At 45.6% G+C, this 21,540-nt stretch overlaps 1 protein-coding gene across 1 annotated transcript in view; it reads left to right on the forward strand.

Moving 5' to 3' along the window:
* Positions 1–21,540, forward strand: part of DNAH14 (dynein axonemal heavy chain 14) — a 333,831-nt gene that overhangs the window by 113,389 nt on the left and 198,902 nt on the right. Inside the window, exons 23-26 of the mRNA XM_019515912.1 lie at positions 153–228; positions 9,968–10,185; positions 10,611–10,863; positions 19,155–19,251. Of these exons, the coding sequence (XP_019371457.1) occupies positions 153–228; positions 9,968–10,185; positions 10,611–10,863; positions 19,155–19,251 (644 nt within the window). The remainder of the gene's footprint in view (positions 1–152; positions 229–9,967; positions 10,186–10,610; positions 10,864–19,154; positions 19,252–21,540) is intronic.

A 21,540-nucleotide genomic window follows, 5' to 3' on the forward strand; every position in this document is an offset into this window, starting at 1 on the left:
TCATCCATTACAGGGAGAGTGGGGTCAAAGAGGCTGTGAGCCACCTTTGTGCCTCCCTGGCACTGTACTGCTTTGCTAGAATGGGCTCTTAATTGTATATGTGGTATGAGTATAATTTGTACAGTAAATATTACTATCTCTGCTTATTTTAGTTGAACACCTTGGAACAAACCAATTCTTCAGTGGCAGTAAGAAGCAAACAAGCAACAAAATTTCCTTATAATGACTGTAAGTACTCTGAATATATAAATATTGAACAAATGGTAGGCAAGGTTCTTTGATTAGATATGATATATTTTATTAGACCAACTGAGTAGTTGGAAAAAAGGTTGTTCACAAGCTTTCAGGTATAATCACCATGGTAAACATTATTTAGCAAAAGAAACTCCTTTCACTCAAGTCTAACTCATTTCTGTTTCTTCTCTGTCTGTATCTACAATGATGAGTTAGAACTGAGGAGGAGGAGGAACCTGTGATGAACTCATAAGTAAGCTACAGAAGTATGGGTTGGATGAAGGGACTGTAAGGTGGATAGAAAACTGGCTGGATCTTTGGGCTCAGAGGGTAGTAATCTTTTGGCAGCTGGTATCAAGTGGAGTGCCCCAGGGGTTGGTCCTGGGGCTGGTTTTGTTCAATATTTTCATCAGTGACTTGAAAGATGGGATGGAGTGCACCATCAGCAAGTTTACAGATGACACCAAGCTGGGGGGAGTAGTAGATGCACCGGAGGGTAGCGCTTGGATTCAGAGAGACCTCAACAAATTGAAGGATGAGGCCAAAAGAAATCTCATGAGATTCAATAAGGACAAGTGCAAAGTCCTCCACTTAGGATGGAACAATTACATTACAGCCTGGGGATCGATTGGCTAAGAAGCAGCTCTACAGAGAAGGACCTGAGGGTTATAGTAGACAATAAGATAAATATGAGCCAACAGTGTGCCCTTGTTGCAAAGAAGGGTAATGGCATATTGGGCTGCATTAGTAGTAGGAGTTGCCAACAGATCCAGGGAAGTGAATATTCCCCTCTTCAGCACTGGTGAGTCCACATCTGGAGTACTGTGTCCAGTTTTGGGTCCCTCCCTACAGAAAGGATGTAGACAAGTTGGAGAGAGTCTAGTGGAGAGCATGACTTCTGAGGAGAGGCTGAGGGAACTGGGCTTATTTAATCTGCAGAAGAGAAGACTAAGGGGGGATTTAACAGCAGCCTTCAACTACCTGAACAGAGAGGTTGTGGAACCTCCCTTCTCAGTGGTTTTTAAGGCCTGGCTAGACAAAGCCTTGGGTGGGATGATCTAGCTGGCGATGACTCTGCTTTGAGCAGCAGATTGGACTAGATGACCTCCTGAGGTCCCTTCCAACCCTAATTTTTTATGATTCTATGGTACTATTAACCTGTAACCATCATTCACTTGGCCAGTTTTCCTCAATATTCCAATTTAAAACACAGGGATCACTTACTGGCCCAATTTTGATGGACTTACTCGCAGTCAGTATTACCTTAGACCCTTTTTCATTAAGCCGTCTAGTGGTGCTGACACTCTGCACTGATAAATCTAAAATTTTGGTGGGTACTACAATAGACAGAATTTTTAAAAGCGTTTTTTCTACAAATACTTGACCATATACACATTCTTAATACTGAGTTTTTCCCATACTAGGAGTCTTTGGCTAGAGCCTGTTTGCCTTGGCAGTACCTATAGTCTGGAATCAGTTTTGGCAATGGCATGGTCAGCACTGGCTTGGTGCATGTTCCATTCCAGAGACAGATCTCCTCTGAGTATTCCTCAGCACTTGGCCCTTCTTCTTTAGACCTGTTTAGTCCCCATTACAAAGGGGAAGGGGAAGGTTTATGGAATCTTGTGAATCTTCATTTCCCTCTGAGGGTGCCCTATCTCCATCTTTTTGAAGATCCTGGAAAATTCCAAGAGCTGTTGTATGGTTTGGCACATCCTGACATCCTGCCCTCCTACTGACAAGCAGGCAGGTAGAAAATATAGGGTTCTCCCCAGGAAAGCCAAATGTTTTCATCACAAGTGTTTGTGTTTGCCAATGAAAAGGGCAGAGCAGGGGTGTCAGTCACTTGGCCCTCTAGGCTGTATGTGGACCATGGGACTCCTCACAGCCTGGAACTGGACCATAATTTAAACCTGTTTAAATGAGGGAAAATCCGTCATTATTTATCTCACAGTGAAAGCACAATAAGAGCGGGTGCATGAAACAGTTACAGCATATAGCTGTCCTCATCTTCAGTCGCCTGGATTTGGGGATGATCCTGCAAAAGCATTTAAAAATCATTCTAACATTCTACCTGAGGAAATGCTAATCAAAGGATTCCTGATGTTGCAGTGAGTGTAGATATGAATCAGTACTCCAATTTTTGACATGAAGGTTTAGCTACGCTCCCTGTAATGTCATCTGCACATCTATGGCACATGTGTGGTCTGGGACTTCAACCAGGTTGTATCCAGTGCTAGCTATATCAATGGTATCTCTTATTCATGCAACCCTTCCCCTTCACCCTTCCCCACCAAAAAAAAAAGAGTGGTCTTATGGGATTGGATTAGTGGTCCATCAAATCAAGCGTACCATTTACAACAGTAACAACAGTATAGTACCATCTGCTTCAGAAGAAGGCATGAAATACCATGTGGCAAACAATCCTGGTATTCTCAAAATAATTCTTCTCCTGCCTTACATTAGAGGTTGGCTTGTGCTTGCAGCATGAGAAACAAGGACGAGTAATCAAATAATTTTTCTGGCAATGAAAATAATTTCCAGGACAGCAAAGAAACTTCTGTCTCTCAAGACAATTAATGTTAGAAGTTACAGAAAAGAGAAATAGGAAAAATTGCAGTTCTCTTTGCCCTAGTGCCCTAGCATCCATTTGAGTTTGTAGATAGTAAGGGAATCTCCACAACAGAAAACACTAGTCCCTTTGAAGCAGGAACTCCTTCATCCAACCTGGAAGCACCTACACTAATGGCCTAGACATCAGAAGAGAAGCACAGCATGGATTCTTCATTAGCATCTGAAAGTTTTTGGCATCCAGCCTGAAATCCACCAGGTGCAGGAATTAAATTTTTTTTTGAAAAATTTACATTTTTGGCACCAAGTGAAACAAAAAGCTCTTTATGGCAAGGATAACTACTTCCTGACTGGCACAGTAATGGCCTGAGTTATAAATGTTACTGTAATACAGACATGAACAACACGTGCCCCTGGAGCCTGGGGGGGCATGATGACCACCCACAGGTGGCTGTGTCAGCGGCAGGGGCATGGTGACAATGAGCAGGGGCCATCTGCAGGTGGCTGCAGTGAGGGCGGGTCAAACGGGGAGTGCCCACAAGCAGCCGCAGCAGTTGGCAGCAGGGGGTGGGTGGCAAGCAGTGGGCAGCAAATGGGGACCTCCCACAACTGCTGTCTGCACTGTAGGCAGCAGTGAATGGGGACCACCCACAGCCGCTGGTGGCTGTGGGGGAGTGGCAACCACCTGCAGAAGCTGGCAGCGGCATCGGTGGCAGCAATCTTGGGGGTACGTGCCCCCCGTACCCTCCTTGCACGTTGCCTATGAATTGTACAAACAATTGGTGATATTAGCTAAATTAAAATTTCTCCAGAATGACTGACCAGCCACCACAGAAAAATATTTACAAGCCTTATTGGCATTCTGCAGAAAGGACTATGACATTCCATCTGAGCATTGTCAGGTACCAAAATTTAATCCAAGTGACAGATTAGATAAGCCTATGCCTGGACTTTCTAAACACTGTTATACTATCTATAAAAGTCTCTATGACACGATCTATAAAACAATCAAACTGATGCTGTCATGAAAAAGTTATCACTAGAGCTTTAGAAACATCTTTGAAGCTAAGTTGTTGCTTCCCCAATTCCTGAGAAATTGTTTCCCATTATTTTTCTGTATCTCTGTAATACTCAGAGGGCACTCCTAAATGTGCCTTTAAGCACAACTAAATTTAATGCGCATTAAATTAATGCTCATTGCACAATTTTTGGCAGGTGTCTACACATGCAGGAACTTGGCACTAAAGTTAGTCCCGACTCCCTGCAGCCCTGCCATGTGCCCCTAGCGCAGGGACGGGCAAAATACGGCCCACAGACCAGATCCAGCCCACCAGGCCATTATATCTGGTCCGCAGAGCCCCTAAAATATTTACTAATTAATATTTATTTGCCCTGCCTCCCTGTCAAAGCTGGCTAGAGCCAGGGGCAGTAGGACCCAGAGGGAGCACTCAGCAGGCTTGAGCAGCCCAGCCCCGCCCACCTTCAGCCAGTTCCCTGCTTTCCTGCCACTGCCTTGCTCCATGTGGCTGTGGCTCCTGGCTGCATCCCCCAACCACAGAGCATGGGACCGGGCTGGTAAGGGGTGGGGGTGTGTGTGTGTGTGCATGTGCGCACGCGCAGGCACAGGGGCAGAGTGTGTGTGTCTGTGTCTGTGTGTTCATAGGGTGAGTCCCACACCCCCCCCTCCATACACATGCACCTACTCCTCCCCTCACACTGCCATACACAAACCTCAGCAACCCTCCCCCCATAGCCACCCACACCCCACATACTCACACACCCACAACTCCCACAAACCTAAACCCACCTCACATGATATACAAGAATAAGATTTCATTTTAAGCTACTGTGCAGTCACCTCTGTATTTACTACACAAACACATGTAAATCAGGACAAAATATTGTTAAAAATCAAATTAATAAATGTTGTAGATGATCATTTTTTAGAATATAATTTGGTATTTTTCTGGTTCTGAGATGGCAAAACCCCTTGCTGAAAGGAGTACTTCTGGGGGCAAGGGGAGGGACTTCTGGTGGCAAAGGTCAGGGGTTAGAAGGTAGAACTTCTGGTCCCAAGACGGTGACCAGGAGGCAGGGCACCTGTCAAGGGGCAGGGCTACCCATGGGGCCCTTGACAGCTTGCCAAAACTCGATAAGTGGCCCTCTGCCCAAAATAATTGCCCGCCTGTACCCTAGTGGCTGGGCAGACCCAACACTAATGTTAGTGCCGGGTCATGTCAACACATGCGCTAATGCGCTTTGACTAATCATGCCTAAATTTGATGCGTGCATTTGCAGGTACTAAATTTAGGTGCAGTTAGCCTAATTTCACCATTTTTAATGTGCATTAAGGGTGCACATGTGTAGATGTGTGCCCATAATGTGTATTAAATTAAGCTAACGCTCATTAACACATCATGTGTAGATACGCCCAGACTGTGGCTTCTAAGCCACAAGTATCTCTCCAACTATGTCTCTTTACAGAAAATATTACCTTGTGCATGCATTTAAAAATAATTGTATGCCTTTCCTACAGCGAATCTTGGGGTGTAAATATTGCTGTGGCTCTTTCGTTAATGCTATCTCCTCATGTAGCTCCTAAACTAGTTAATACTGAGTGCTATGATTCTATCCACAGAATTCTCTTGGATGATTGTGGCATAAATAGACAATCCTAGCACTCTAAAGACAGATCGCGTGTACATGGAATATGTGCATTAGTTGCACCCTCTTCATCCTCTTCCATCTAAAATACCAGAGCTTTGTGGCTTCAGAGCTGCTGCAGGCAAGATGTTAAAATCCTGTACCAGCTGGCATGCTAGGCATCACAGATGCCTTTAGGAATACTGTTGGAAAACATTTGTAAGCCTCATCTGAAGAAATTTTGCCTTTAGTGGTAAATGATATCAGAAGCTGATAAAAGGAGAAATTTCCTTTTTTTATTTTTTATTTTTTGGCAAAAAGTATAAAATAAAAGGAAGAACAAAAGAGTCCTCAGTTTCCAGATGTTTGCATTAAAGTGGTATTAAATAACTGATTTTTCTAACAAGGATAATTGTCTTCCTTACATCCTCCACAGTTGAAGGCTTGTATATGGGTATATTTTCTTTTACGTAAACACGTATCAGTAGCTGTCAAGTTTTATTTCATAAGTACATAAGAACTGTCTTTTACTGGGTCAAACCATAGGTCCATCTTGCCCAGCATCCTATGTCACACAGTGGCAAAGAGTGGATGCTGAAAAGGAGAACTCTTATACTCCCAAGTTCTTTGTCCAAGCTTCTACTTCCTGTAAGCTTCCTTTCTGGTTTAAGCTCACTGAAGAGTTCTCTGCTAAGCCAGGCTGGTCACTTGCCATTTACTATTCTTCCTGTACATTGGGATGGTTTGTTCAAAACACAGCCAACTCTCCTGGATTCCTTTCCCCCTTAGATTGGCTTCCCAGGGGATCTTGTCCATCCATTCCCTGAGGGAGTCAAAGTCTGCTTTTCTGAAATCCAGGGTCCATACTCTGCTGCTCCCCTTTCTTCCTTTGGTCAGGATCCTGAACTCAGTCATCTCATGGTCACTGCTGCCCAACTTGCCATCCACTTCTACATCCCCCACCAATTCTTTCCTGTTTTGTGAGCAGTAGATCAAGAAAAGCATGGCTCCTAGTTGGTCTCTCCAACACTTCCACTAGGAATTTGTCTCCAGCACTCTCCAAAAATTTCCTGGTTTCCTGTGCACTGCTTCCTGCTTGCATTGCCCTCGCAGCAGATGTCAAGGTGATTGATGTCCCCCATGAGAACCGGAGCCTCTTATCTGGAAACTTCTGCTAATTGTCTGAAGAAAGCTTCATCCTCATGTACCTCATCCTCCTGGTCTGATGGCCTGTAACAGACATCCACCATAACATCACCCTTGTTGTTCTCCCCTCTAACTTTAACCCAGGGACTTTCAACATGTTATCTCCATTTTCATACTGGAGCTCTGAGCAATCATATGGCTCTTGTACATAAAGTGAAACTCCTTCTCCTCTTCTCCCCTGCCTGTCATTCCTGAACAGTTTGTACCTATCCATGACAGTGCTCCAGTCATGCGAGCTATCCCACAAAGTCTCTGCTACTCCAATCACATCACAGTTCCTTGACTGTGCAAGGACTTCCAAGGCTTCCTGCTTGTTCCTCAGGCTCCATGCATTTGTGTACAGACACCTGAGCTGATTAGCTGATTGCCCTGTTTTCTCAGGAAGAATGAGGCCTCCCCAGCTGCCCCCTCCTGCTTCTGTTTCCTCCAGGTCCCCAACTTCCCCACCTACCTCAAGGCTTTGTTCTCCATCCCCTAGTGAACCTAGTTTAAAGCCCTCTTCACTAGGTTAGCAAACCTATCTGCTCTTCCTTCTGTTTGTCAGGTGGATCCCATCTCTTCCTAACAAGCCTTCTTCTTGGAACAACATCCTGTGGTCAAAGAAGCTGAATCTCTGGTGGCAACACAACTTGTGCAGCCATGGATTGATCTGCAGGATGCATCCACTCCTGCCAGGGCCCTTTCTCTTGACTGGAAGGATTGAGAAGAACACCACCTGTGACCCCGTCCTGTTCACCCTTGTACCAAGAGCTGTGTAGTCACTCTGGGTCTGCTCAGGGTCACCCCTAGCAGTATCATTGGTGCCCACATGGATAAGCAGCATAGGGTAGTAGTCAGGAGGTTGGACGAGTCTCAGTAATCCTTCTATGACATCACAGATCTGGGCTCCAGGGAAGCAGCAGACCTCCTGGGACAACAGGTCAGGTTTGCAGATGGATTTCTCCATCCCACACAAAAGAGAGTCTCCAACCACCACCACCCATCTCATCCTCTTCGTGGCAGTGGTCTCGATCCTCCCCACCTTGGGGATTCCTGGCCTCGCCTCTTCCACCAATAGAATGTACTCCTCCTCCTCTGTTACTAGTGCTCTATATCTGTTCTCCAGGCAAACTACTGCACATGGGGATGATGACTTCTTGCTGCCAGAAGTTACAAGCTTCCAGCTTCCACCTTTCTGGAAGTCCACGCCCTCTTACACATGTACACATATACATGTCCATTGTAGTTGACTCTCAGTATACATAGATGTATCTTTCACAGTTTCCATGCTTAGGACCTGGTATCAAGTGGAAACCTCTACCATGGTGGAACTCCTCCTGTCCTCCTCTTTGTGATGGACACAGACTGCTAATCATCTTCCTTCAGTGCACATAATATGTCTTCTCATCCTTTTGCATCAGCTGTTAATCATGAAATCTGATTTTTCTGTCTCTGCTTTCATGACATCCAGTTCCTTTCTTTCTTGAATCTAAAGTAGTGCTGCTTTAAAACCTTTGTAGATGCATCTATATGGTAAACTTGCCAAAATGATTACTTCCTACCCCTTTATGAGGATTGTGCTGCTCTATGTATTACCTTTGTACCAGCTGACAAATTCTGACTCTTGTCAGGCAGAAAACCCAGAGTAAGAATGATGGGTCTTAATAGTGATATTAGGCACTTGTTAAAGGTTTTGTTTGCTTTTTAAGAGACTGTTGTCACGTAAATTGAAACTTTTCACTGAGGCACTTAAATTTGGCACCTTTCCATTATGATGAGTGTCGCCATCCCTCGAACATGACAGGCAACTATAAACAGCATTGTAAAAGTACAGCTTCCCACTACTTTTCTTGTTTATTAAAGAGATGAATGGCTAAGAAGTTTGTAGTTATTACTAATAAATTATGGCACCCAGAAAAGCGCTTGGTTCTCTATAAACATAAAAATCACAGTTCCTTCCTCCACTAATTTTGGCAGTCTCTATGTACTTGACAAAGAAGACAAAAACAAGGTGTAAAAGGAATTGGTAGTGAAAAGATGGGAACAGTTGTAAATGCAGATAATGAGAGTGCTTGGTGATCCTACAGTTCCAGAAATGTAATATCTCATCCAGTGCCTAATGTCCTGATGGAAAATATGTAGGAGAAACGAAATAACAACTGCATACCAGAAAAAACACACACTGGAAATCTATCAAAGACAAAAATACCCAATTTCCTGTGGGTACACACTTCTCACAAGACAACCGCTCTCTCTAGTTTCTCAGTTCTAGTCCTCAAAGGGAATTTGGGGGACTCACCTTTGAAACACCTTTCAAAGACAAGCCTACGAAATTCACTTCATAAATCTATTGGATACAAAAAACCATGGACTAAATATAGGCATTGGATATAAGGCACATTATAACCTGCCTAATATCTGATAGGTAACCTGTCTGTCTGCATTTTACCAGCTGTATTCTATTACCAGTTCAACATCCCCCACTTTTCCCCTACCCCACCTACGTGTCTCGCACCTATTGTCTCCCATGGCCTCTGATCCTCACTGCCATGCATTTACATTTTTACAGACCTGCATTTTGCATATTGGCTTCTATTCTATCTAGGAGAGCACACAAAATACCAGCCGACTCTCTCTATGCCTGAAGAAGGGTATTTTGTACTCAAAAGCTTGCACAGAACAATTTTTCCAACTATTTAGCTGTTATAAAAAAAAGATATCACATTCACCCAAAGAACTCTGTCTGGTGAACCTATACACATTTCAAGGTTTAATTTTTACTAGCCAATTACCTATCAGGAATGGCAGGGGGCATAGGCAGGGACAGAGCGCTGCCACCCAGCACTCTGCGCAGCCACCATCTCCCAGGAGCAGGAGGGGGTGGGAAGCTTGTCCTGCCATCCCCTCCATCCCCCTTGGCCAGTACCCTGTGCCACCACCACCTCCACGGAGCACGGCCAGGGGGGACAACACAGTGCTGGCCTTGCTCCCCCACTCTATCTGCTCTATTGCCACTGCCTCCAAGGAGCAGGGCTGGGAGGGGGAGGGGGTAAGCAGTGTTGGTGTTGCCCCCCAGCTCTGTCCCCTCTGTCCCTGCCATCATGACGGCATGCTACCACTGCTGCCTCCTGTCCGGAACGTTCTCAGAGCACTCTGATGGGTTGTTTCAGTCAGCATTGTGATTGGCTGCCAAGACAACCAGTCAGAGTGCAAATAAAGTGTTACGGGCAGACAGACAGACTAAGGCTTTTATTTTATTATATATTAATATATATAATTTTGTTGCATTTATGACAGTCAAATTGTGAAACAAATGTCTAATGCTTATTTGCAGGTGAAACTAATAATGACTGGCAGTGGATAATCTTGGATGGCCCAGTAGACACAATTTGGATAGAAAACTTAAATACTGTTCTAGATGACACTAGAATGCTCTGTCTTGCTAACAGTGAAAGAATTAACTTGCCATCAAGGATCAGAATGATATTTGAAGTGGATAGTCTCTCTCAGGCTAGCCCTGCTACTGTCAGTAGATGTGCAATGGTTTTTGTGGTAAGGCTTTTTAAAGAAAACAACCATAGATTATTGTTTTAGCTTTGAATTATAATTTATAATTTATTTATAATAATACAGGCAAGCAGCAAAACCCATGCAGCATTGGGTTGCCAAATACCCTTGTACAAGAGTTACCTCTATACCCAAAGATATGGATTGCAAATATTTGAATCCACCTATCACATATGCTGATGGTTGAATGAAGAACTAATTATCCTATGATACTGATAAGAATACAGTGACCTTTATAGTCATGTGTCCAAATACATGTTTGTGTTCAGTCCTGATCCCTTTGAAGACAGAGGCACAAAAAAATCTACTTTATTTAAAGCAGGATCAAACTATATACTTTGTAGAGAACACACACACTTCTGAGAGTTTATGATGAAAAATATATATGGCTCATTTTATTTAATTAATAGGATCCAACTAATCTGGGATGGAAACCGTACGTTAAGACTTGGCTATTGAAGATCTCCAGAATCATTCCACAAAGTGGTGTAAAGGTCCTTGAAAGTTTATTTGAAGTAAGCATGGAAAAAGGCCTAAACTTTTTAGATAGACACAAGAAAATGCAGCCATTTCCTGTTCAGCAGATGGGACTTGTAATGAATCTCTGCAGAATCCTTGGTGCTTTTATTGATATAATGAGAAAAAATGGAGGCTTTGGTCACAGTAAGTAAATATATTTTCAAATTCACCTTAAAATACTCTTTCCTTCCAGGTAGATCTTATTATTTGTGCATATATGGCACATCCAGATAAGCATGGATGCTTGTTTCCCTGGGGACAAGTAGCAACACACTTGGCGGGGGGGTGGCAGGTAACCTCAGGTGGGGTAGGGGAAGCTGGGGCCAGGAACTGTGCTGGTTCCAGTAGCCTTACCTGAGGGCCTTCCAGGGCTGCAGCCATAGCAGGAAGCCTGGTAGGCAGCTGGAGCATGGCTCCGACCAGCTAGGCTCTGATTTGGGGTGTTGCTGCCATGTGAATTGCCCCACTTCTTTTCAGTGTGGGTTTTTCTGACTCTAGGATCTCCTGGTCCAGGACCCCCACCCCCTTCACTGCAAGGTAGCAGTGTAGGGAACATCTGTGTGTGCAGTGTGTGGCACTGCAGATGGGTCTGTGGTGCCACATATTGTATGTCTGCGTTCATCTGGACGTGGCCATAATGACACAGTAATTAATTTGTATAAATACCCAAAGGATATAGACAAACACATTTTAACCACTTTGAGGGAGAGTTGGGCAGCTGCTTAGGAGTGTGCAGAAGTTCTTATGATCTTAGTGTTAGTTTCCATGATCCTGTAGCAGCAGAAGGAAGCTAAATCACCCTAACATTGACCCTGAGGGTGGAAACAGACAGTATCTGATTTCTCATTTATGCCATCTTAAAAAAAATTGTGGCGGCATAAATGTTGATCAAATAGACATCTTTACCCTTTTTTTGCACCACGTGACACCACCCCCAGACTGAGAAACAGTGAATTCAGGGCCTTGTCACATGTTACATTTAGGACATGTTAACTGCACATAAAACACTTGCATCTGAACATTGAAGCAGTAAAACACATGCTAAGTGCTATTGTAGCATAGCAAAATTAGTACTTTTTCTGGTGAGGAGTATCACCAGATCATATTATTTAACATATGTTGAGCTAATGTACAATTGCTTCACAGAGGTAATATGATCAGGAGACTAGTGAAATGGGGGGCTAGGAATGACAAACAGTTATTTGCTGGTCCCAGCCCCACCTCACTGCACCAGAGCTGGTTCAAGACTGGTGATCTGTGGACTCTTGTGAGGTGAAGTCTTGAACCAGTTCTGGTGTGGTGGGGAGGGGGCTAGGACCAACAACAGACTGTTTGTCATTCCTAGCTCCCACAGCACACCAGCATTATCAAAAACTCCAGTGTTTAGAATGTGTTTCATTTAGATCATAGTAAGCATTACTGTGTAACTGCTTAGAAAACTTTTTAAGGGTGGTGTTACACATTAGGACTGGGATATGCTAAAGCTAGGTGGCATTAAAGTTAGCACATTGTGCAAGTAGTCACACGTTAAGAGTTAATAGCCTCTCTGACATGCATTGTTTGGACTTGCTGCTACAGAGCTATCGAGCAGGGCCATGGCTAGGAAATGCATACCAGCTCTCCAGTGGCTCCACCTCTTGTGGCTCTACCTCCAGTGGCTCACCCCCTGCACCCATGTCTTCCCTCCTTTCCCCTGCCTGGGGCTCACCTCCATCTCCCACCAGATCTCTTTCCCAGCTCCCTGCTTACCTGTGGCTGCTAGTGCTGTCTCAGGAGCAAGAGAAGCAGCCCCTGGACAGGGACAAGAGCAAGTGTACTGGGCTCAGCCAGGAAAGCAGTGGCAGTGGGGGGGTTCCCCTTCCCTGCCCCCTTCCAGCATGTTGGGACTACCTGAGGGGAGCAGACAGGAAGGGGGAACCTGTCTACCACTGAACCCAACTCCTGGGTGCTTACCACTAGGGCTGGGCAGGGAGGGGAGCCTGTCCATTTGCTGCCTCTGAGACTCTGGGATTAGCCCAGCCCCTGTGCAACTCCTGGAGTAGGACTGGTGCTTTCCTGTCCCCTGGGCCAGCACCAGCAGCCGCAGGCGAGCAGGGATCTAGAAACTGGGGAAGAGATCCAGGGGAGATGGGGGGTGAGCCCAGAATGGGAGCAGAGGAAGAGGGGAAGGGAGAGATTGTGCCTCTTAACACAGAGGGGAAGGGTAGGGAATTATTACCTTCTATGGGACTCCTTCAGCTTCCAGCTTTCTCCAGTTCTCAGTCCAGGGTGGTAATGCTCCAGAGGATAGATTGTCCGTGTCTGCTGCAACACAAGCTAGAAATAATACTCCTCCCCCCCAAAAGGATTCTCTCTCGGATGCTCAGAGCTCACTTAGTTTGTCTTTTCCTGCCTTAAGTTGAAGATGCTCCCATCTTAAGAGCTCTTGACTTGTGGTATAGGTAACATGTAACAACACCCTAACCCATAGTAATGCTTCCTACAGTGTAAGTGTGATCAGTCTGGCTCGCTATTTTAGAGCTATGTGAGGTATCCATACAGTACTGCATTGTGCTGTGTAGACATATCCTATGCAATGAGCCCTTTGCTCTAAGACACAGTTATTTTTCTGATCCCTTGTTCTTCTGGGGAAGGGAAGTTATTTAACTGCTTCTCTATACCAGCATCAGGTAACTATCACCTCCCTCTTATGAATTATTTTTGTTTGTTTCTTAGATTTTCAATGATTTCCTTAATTACCAGGCCATGAGCTTTCTTCTCTATGTATTGCCTGAATCTTAGGTTTCAGGCCATGAGCTTTCTTCTCTATGTATTGTCTTATCTTAAGGTTCTCTGTGCTTGGTTTATTTGATTTTATAGCTGGATTTTTGAGGTCATCACTTCAAGTTTGGTTCATAATACTTTTAGTGCTGTGATTTGACTCAGAGCTTTCATTAAAGGATGAAAGCACCAAACTCCTGACCAACCTTATACTTCTATTCCACCTACTAAGCTTATAAGTGGACTTGAGCACCTAAGTTCTGCCCTATTCAACCTTACTTGAGTCCCTGAAAAACTGTTAATATGAAAGGTGGGTAGGTCTAGGTCCTGCACAAGGATTTTTGCCATCCTAGGCAAACAAAATTTTGTTGCCCTCCCTCCCACAGGCAGGATGGGTGCATGCAACTCCTGCCCCAGTGCTGCCCTCTCATGCACAGGGAAACACCATGCGAGACAAACTCTTGAGCTGCATGTGGGCACAGGAGCCTGTTAGCAGTGCAGCTCCCTTCCCCTCATCTTGCATGAGGCACAAAGGGATGGGGCTTCAAGACAAAAGGAGGCAAGAGAGGAGGCCCACTGTCTGCCATGCCTCTGGCTACTGCAGGAAGCCGCCTGTCTGGGAAATGCAGGCCTCCACTCCCACTGGTCTACCCCACCTCAGAGCCTTGAAGAAAAGTGAGTTACACATGTACACAGAGGGCACATCTACTTGAGCACTTTACTGTGTATTAAACTAATCTAATGCGCAGTGACGCATCACTGTCTACACGTGCACAGAAGTTACCGGACAGTAGATGAATGTAAAGTGCTGTTTGTTAGTACTGACTGATACAGGTACTAGCCAACAGCAGTTTATGTTAACGTGCCTGAATGCAGGTATAGATGTTGAACCCAGAGCAAATCGCTCCTAGTCAGCCCAGGAAGCAAGGGGCCTCAAATGCTGTTCCTCTTAGCCCCAAGCTCTTGGGGGTGGAGGAGGAGTTGACCCTGGTTCTGGGGGGAGGCGAGGAAGGCAAGAGGATCACAGGGGAGGTGTGACTAGTGGAAGCAATCAAGGATCCTAAGAGGCTTGGGGGTGGGGTGCATCCCCATACAGTAGAGTCACCTTGGGGGAGTGCAGGCTGGGGGGATGCACCCTATTCAATAGAGCCACTTTGGGCAGGATGCATCCCTATGCAATGGAGCTGCTGGGGAGGGGGGGTGCAGGCTGATGGGGGGGAGGTATGCTGGGGGTGTGCATCCCATTTTCTCCTGCAGCTAGAGGCATCCTGACCCGTGTACCTGCAGGTGCCAGCTGCTGAAATGCTACTGACTGCAAGCCTGGCCAGCAAGAACTATGACTACAACTCGATGCAGCCCTACCCCCCTGCTGTCACCCAGCTGCCATGCCATATTCCCATCTACCACTAACTACCTGGAGATGGTGATGGAGCTGCTGGACAGCCATGTGGTGAACCAGAGCTTTATCTCCAACCCTGATGACAAGCTGTTCACCAAGTCCGTCATCATCTAGGACTGCCAAGAAGCTGCTCCACTTGCAATCCTGGATGATGATGGATTTGGGAAAGGCTTTGTCATTGGGGTAACAGATGTTGCGATCCAGGAGCTCCATCGCCATCTGCAGGCAGTTAGCAGCGGACAGGAAGATAGCACAGCCGCTGGACAACAGCAGTGACTTGGGCAGCAACTCAAACTTCTTCCAAATGTCTACAGCTGCAGCTTACTGTGCCACCAGGTAGAAGTTCCCCTCCTCCTCCTCAAATTAGAAGTAGGGCTGCACTGAATTGTAGTCATAGTCTTAGTTCTTGCTGACCAGGTTTGTGGTCAGTAACATTGCAGCAGCTGGCACCTATAGTGCACATGGGTCATGATGCTTCCAGCTGTGGGGGAAAGCAGAGTACACTCCCTAGCCTTGTGCTCCCCTGCCCCTAGGTGGCTCCATTGCATAAGTATGCACCCCTCCCCCAAGCAGCTGTATTGCATGGGGTGCATCCCTCCAGCCTGCACCCTCCCCAAGACAACTCTATTGCATGGGGATGCATCCCTTGCCCCAGCCTCTCAGAAGCCTCGATTGCCTTCACTAGGTGCACCTTCCCCAGGATCCTCTTGCCTTCCCCACCTTCCCTCTCTCCTCTTCCAGCTGCAGGACAAGCTGCGCCCCCTGACAAGGACCCCTCACCCCCCAGGGGTGAAAGGGAAAAGAAACAGAAGGGAAAGAAACATCTGGGCAGAGGCGGCCCCATAGTAGCTGTGGCTGCCCAGCTCCAAGGATCAAATGAGGAAAGCCAGGAAAACTCCCTCCCTTTGTCCTGGCTGGCTGCAACCCACTCCCCCAACTCAGCACTTCTTTCCCCTGCTGCAATACTTCAAGGTGTCTGGAGCAACACAAGGGCAAGCCCCCTAGAGGCATGGAGCAGGAGGCACAGCTCCCTACTGCCAGCCCAGGACACTGGGCTGTCACTGCCCTGCCTGCCCAGACCTGAATTCTGTGCCACTTGGAACTTCCCCAGAACTAGGGTCAGCTCCTCCCCTGGCCCCAGAGGTCAAGACTGACCCTCATGTCCCCTGCCAGTCTAGCACTACCCCCAGTGCTCCTGCCATTCCAGAGCTGGCACCCAGGGGAGCGTGGAGCTCCCCCTGGCTGTTGTAGGGAGGCAGACCAGGACAGGAGGTGTCCTGGATTAAGCTGCTCCTGTCAGGCTTAGTTTGCTCCCGACCCATAGATGCATGCCTGGGAACATTTTAATGAACCTAAATTTTCGGGACAGACAATTCAGGTGCATTAATTGCACATGTAGAACATGAGGCAGCCAAAGCCCAGGCTGCCTGCTTTAGTTGCCCTCTGCATCCTGCTCCTGCCCACATGGCCAGGACCACATCGGAGGCATGTGGCCCTGCTCCTCAGTTTGATTTGCCATCTCTAGACAGTAGTCAAAGTGTGCCTGGAGTCATTGGAGATGTGGGGGGAGGCCAGGGATCAGGGAAAGTCTGGGACTTGGAGAAGGGGGGAGGGGAAAAAGAAAATTGGCCTAAGGGAGCAAAGCCAGGCTTTCTGGGCCCAGATGATCCAGACAGTGGCTACTCCTGGCTCAGTGTGTGTGCCACCTACCTGCTCAGAGTGCCGGCAGGCTGCCTGCCTGCCCAGACCACCATTTCTTCCACCCCCTACAATTTGCTTCCTTAGGCAGCTGTTTGTTCTGCCTGTATGACTACATTGGCCACCAATGGGTTTTCCTATTCCTTGCTGCCTTTTGATTTCATCTTAAGGATAAGATGACCATGCATTACTAAAGTAAATGCATTTAATGGATTTTCAGGGACTTGAAAGGGGTGGAATAGAGTCTACTTTATATTCTCAATAGGTGGAATAGAATTGGCCCTTAGAGCACAAACTGCATTCTGACTGGTGTCTATTTTCCAATGATGAAACAGTAAGTGCTTGTGCAAACTTACTGTTTGATTGTGCAAACTTTCTTCAGTTATTTAGTGTGAAATACTCTTTGAGAATGTTTGTGGAAGTTAACTAAGACTATTTGGAATTACACCCAACTTCCTTAATTAATGTTGAATACCAATACTCTGGTCAATTTTGTTCTTGGAAAGTTGTATCTTTCAGGGTGTTGTGCTTACGTACTATTGTGAGTTGGCTGCCAGGCCCACACCAGGGTCATTTGGCATAAGGTGAGGAAGATAGTGTTGTCTGCCTTTTGATGGTTCAGTTGCAGACATACTGTTAGAAACTGTATGCTGTTTATGTGAACAGTTGCTCAGGTGTGTTTCTAATTCTTCAGGACTTACTCCTAGTCTAGAAGTTATAGGTACATTCAAAGTTATAGGTACAGAAGGAAGGAAAGACCTCTATCCCCGAACTGAGACAAAGGGAGCTTACTTTGTTGAACGGAACCCTGAAATAGAGAGAGCACAAGAGCACACCTGGCTCCTCTCAAGAGAGTCACTATTGGTAAACTAATCACCAATTTAACTAGCATTCAAATCAAGCAATGGAAATGCAAAATTACAATCATACCTGGGAGGATGGTTGTTGGTTCTTTCAGCAGCTCTTGTTTGGTTCTTTCAACAGCTCCGGTCCATGATTCCTCTCTTCCTCCAGGTTTACAATCATATATATACAATTATTAATGACCTGCATCTATCTGTAACCTCATTGTGTATATGTTAATGAAAAACATTGATCATAAAGACTACCTCCCCAGCTAAGTAAAGAATTTCTGATAAATACTTAGCAACTGTTTAACTGGAATGCCCTCAGATGTTATCAGTTACATTCTGACTCTTGACAATGAGTGCTTTTCCTCATGGTAATGGGTTTCAATTGCTTTGTTTGTGTGACTATAGCCAAACACTTAAGTCAATGCTTTCTTGTTTACATCAACAACAATTTGGAATCTGGCCTTGCAAACATGTCTCTACACAAGGTAACCCAAAGTTCATTCCACCTTCATATAAGGGAGGATATATTCAAGATGGAGGCTGTGGAGAAATCATGCCCCCCCACTCCAGTGTGCCTCACTGCTGTAAGCAGGCAGCCCCTCCCCGCATCTGTTTTATATACCACTGAGCTGTGACCTGGGCTGGAGGCATTCCTGAGGCAGAAGGGAACTCACTTTCCCCTGTGTCCTGTGTAACCCTAAACCCTCACCTGAGGTTGGTGATGTTTTTCAAACTGACCAACTGGCATCAGCCGTGGTCTGAGGATAGTGGTTTGTGTTGGGAACTTAGTAGTGAGGTCATGATGACAGGAACATATAAGGTCCCTTCTTCCTGGAAGGAGGGGAGACATGTTTGGGGGACACAGCCAGCTAGCCATGCAGCCTCTAAAGCAGGCTCAATCAGCCCCTGGATGGAATTGTGAGTAACTTACCTGAAATGTAGCAGGGAATTTAGAATCTAGTGTTTTAGTCATGTGTCAAAAGGCTACCAAGCCATTTCTGTTTGTGCTGGGATTTTCTTTTGATTCTTCTCTGATTTGTACCTATCCCCAAGCCTGCCCTCTCTACCCAATAAACCTATCCGTTAGCCTGCCTTGTAGTGCATGCTTGAGAGCGTTTGGGCATGCTTTTTTGCTCCCTTTTGCTTGGCTGACTAAGAGAGGATACTTTCTATGCTTCAGGCTACTAGAAGCACTCCAAGAACATAAAGCCTATAGGGCCTATGTATCCCGGGCAGCACAGGACCCAGATAAAGACCTGAGTCTGGGTGGTGGCTGCAGTACCCCAGGCTTGCAGGTGTGATCCAGGAAGAGGGTTGGCCAGAAGTTGGTGCCTCTGGGGAAGCATCCAAAGCCTGGTTTTTGGTGGGGTGCGGCAAGGCAGGTATCTCAGCGCAGGAGCGCCCCTACTGGCCTGCCACACAGGCACTTATGCTTTACGTTTACTTTAATAAGGATAGAAAAATCTATTTCTGTGTCAAGGAAAACAGAAATGGCCTGTCACTAAACTTAATCATCTGAATTATTTTCTAGACACATTATGATGAAGTCTCAAAAGATTTTGAGGCTATAAAATCTTCTTGGACATGATTCTTTTGTTGATCTAGCATTTTCAAATCAGTTGTTTGACATTCTTCTTTGTAATACAGATGTTACGTATTCAAGTTTCCTGTTAGTTTATATGAACTTGCTTTGCACATATGACAAATTATTTTTCTCTTTGTAGGTGTGGAAAGCAAGGATGGTCTTGTAGGTACTTCAAAACTGCCACAAACAGTGGAATCCAAAGCACTGACTACAAAGGCCACCCTAGAAAAGAAAAGGTCAGGCATATTAAGTTCAGTTGAATTAAAAATTAACTATTATATACTGGTAAACAATATTTTATTGCAGATTGGATAATTACATGCTGGCAAAAAAAAAATCAAATCCTATTATAGTGTCCTATGCTGGCCCAACTTCATAAACCCAAAAATTTGTGCAGAATACTCATGGGTGTTTGCCAGATGTGTAATCCAACAAGTTAGATGAAATCTGAGGATTCACAGCTTTGTTTAAGAAAAAAAAGACCTGAACTTTGTGTCTCAGCTATAATAAATTTGGTCTTTTGTTCATTCTTTCTGCATAGTGATTTAGCCAACAACATATTATTCCACAATCACCAACCCAAATTACCCTTTCTTGGAATTATTACCATTCCTTGAAATACTTGTTCATATGCACATTCCATTGTGGGTTCACATGTGCCTCCTGCTCTCAAGCTCAAAGACTTTTTTGGATTAACAGTAACTGTATATCATGTAAGTATGCTGGGTCTCCTTAAACAACACACTGATGGTAAAAACAGCAGCGGCATCCCTCCTGTTCCTTGGCTAGTCTCAACCACCTTTGGCTCAAGACAAAACTTTTGCCATTCTTGAAGATTAGTTTTGGCCTTGCAGCCACTTCTGTGCATTCAGTTTTTTCTTAGTTTTTAAATATATTTGCAAAGAGAGAGAGGGAGGTCAAAGGGCTTTAAACTAGGTTCGTTAGGGGATGGGGATGCAGAAGACAGAGAGAACCTAGGAACAATGAACCACAAATCACGCACTGGAAAAGTCCACATAAGTACTGTGGGGCCCGACAGACATCAGGACAGGGGGATATCAAGGGCACCCACTGTGGGGGCTTAAGTGTCTCTATACTAATGCTAGGAGCATGAGGAACAGGCAGGAACTCACAGTCCTGCTTGCAAACAAAGACCTTGACCTGGTTGTTTTTACTGAAACCTGGTGGGACCCTACCCACGATTGGCCAATAGGCATTGAGGGCTATAGGCTGTACAGACATGATAGAGTGGGAAAAACCGGGGTGGGGGGTGTTCCTCTCTATGTTAAGGAGCAACACCCATCTTCAGTGATCAAGATGGGATCAGAAGAAGGGCAAATTGAGGTACTGTAGGTCAGAATACAAGGGGGTTGGGGTGAAAGGGACTTGGTAGTAGGAGTCTATTACAAGCCACCACACCAGGAGGATGAGCTAGGCCTGGAATTCTCAAAGCAGCTCTCTTAGGCAGTTCACTCAAGGGATATGGTTGTCATGGGTGACCTTACTACCCAGACATCTGCTGGGAGGAGCTGTCAGCTAGATCAAACCATTCATGTAGATTCCTAACTTGCATACAGGACCCTAATCTAATGCAGGAAGTATATGTTCCCACTAGAGGAAATGCCTTACTGGATTTGGTGTTTGCTACAGGGGATGACTTGGTGGGGGATTTGCAGATATAGGGCAACCTAGGAGATAGTGACCACCAATTATTAGAATTCACTATCCATCGTAAGGTGGCAAAGATAAACAGAAGTGCTAGACTTCAGAAAGACTAACTTAAATGAGCTCAGGAGATTAGTAAGCAAGGCGCTGAAGCACAAGAGCCTAGGGGAGATGGGAGTCCAGGAAAGGTTCTCGTTCCTCAAGGAAATGGTCCTTCAGGCACAGAAGGGGACAATCCCATTGTGCATAAAGTGGGGCAAAGGAGCCATGAAATCCCCTTGGCTAAACAGGGAAATCCTGGAAAGCCTAGAGATGAAAAAGTAGGCATACAGACTGTGGAAGCAGGGGGTTGCCACCAAGGAGGAATATACCTACTTGGCTCACACTTGCAGGGAGTCAGTTAGAAAGGCCAAGGCAACAATGACTCTCAGGCTGGCAACAAATGTTAAAAACAACAAAAAGTCCTTTTTCAGGGATATGGGGAGCAAAAAAAGGTGCATGGTAACATAGGACCCCTACTGGACACACTGGGATAATTAGTGATGGATAGGAGGGACAAGGCTGAGCTCTTCAATGAGTTTTTTGCATCAGTATTCCTGAGCATGGACAAAGAATTTGATCATATTCAAATTTGACCATAGACAGGCACAACAGAGACATCAGCCCACCAACAGTTAGCGCCGACGTAGTGAAGGGACACTTGGAGGGGCTTGATGTGTTCAGGTCAGCAGGCCCAGATAATCTTCACCAAAGGGTTCTGAAAGAATTATCCAGTGTCATAGCAGAATCACTGGCAAGACTGTTTGAGTACTTATGGTGTGAGTTTGCGGCGTGGCAGTCTCGCCCTTGCCACCCCATTC

Source organism: Gavialis gangeticus, unplaced genomic scaffold, assembly GCF_001723915.1.
Source record: "Gavialis gangeticus isolate Ggan-Ray unplaced genomic scaffold, GavGan_comp1, whole genome shotgun sequence".
Classification (NCBI taxonomy): domain Eukaryota; kingdom Metazoa; phylum Chordata; order Crocodylia; family Gavialidae; genus Gavialis; species Gavialis gangeticus.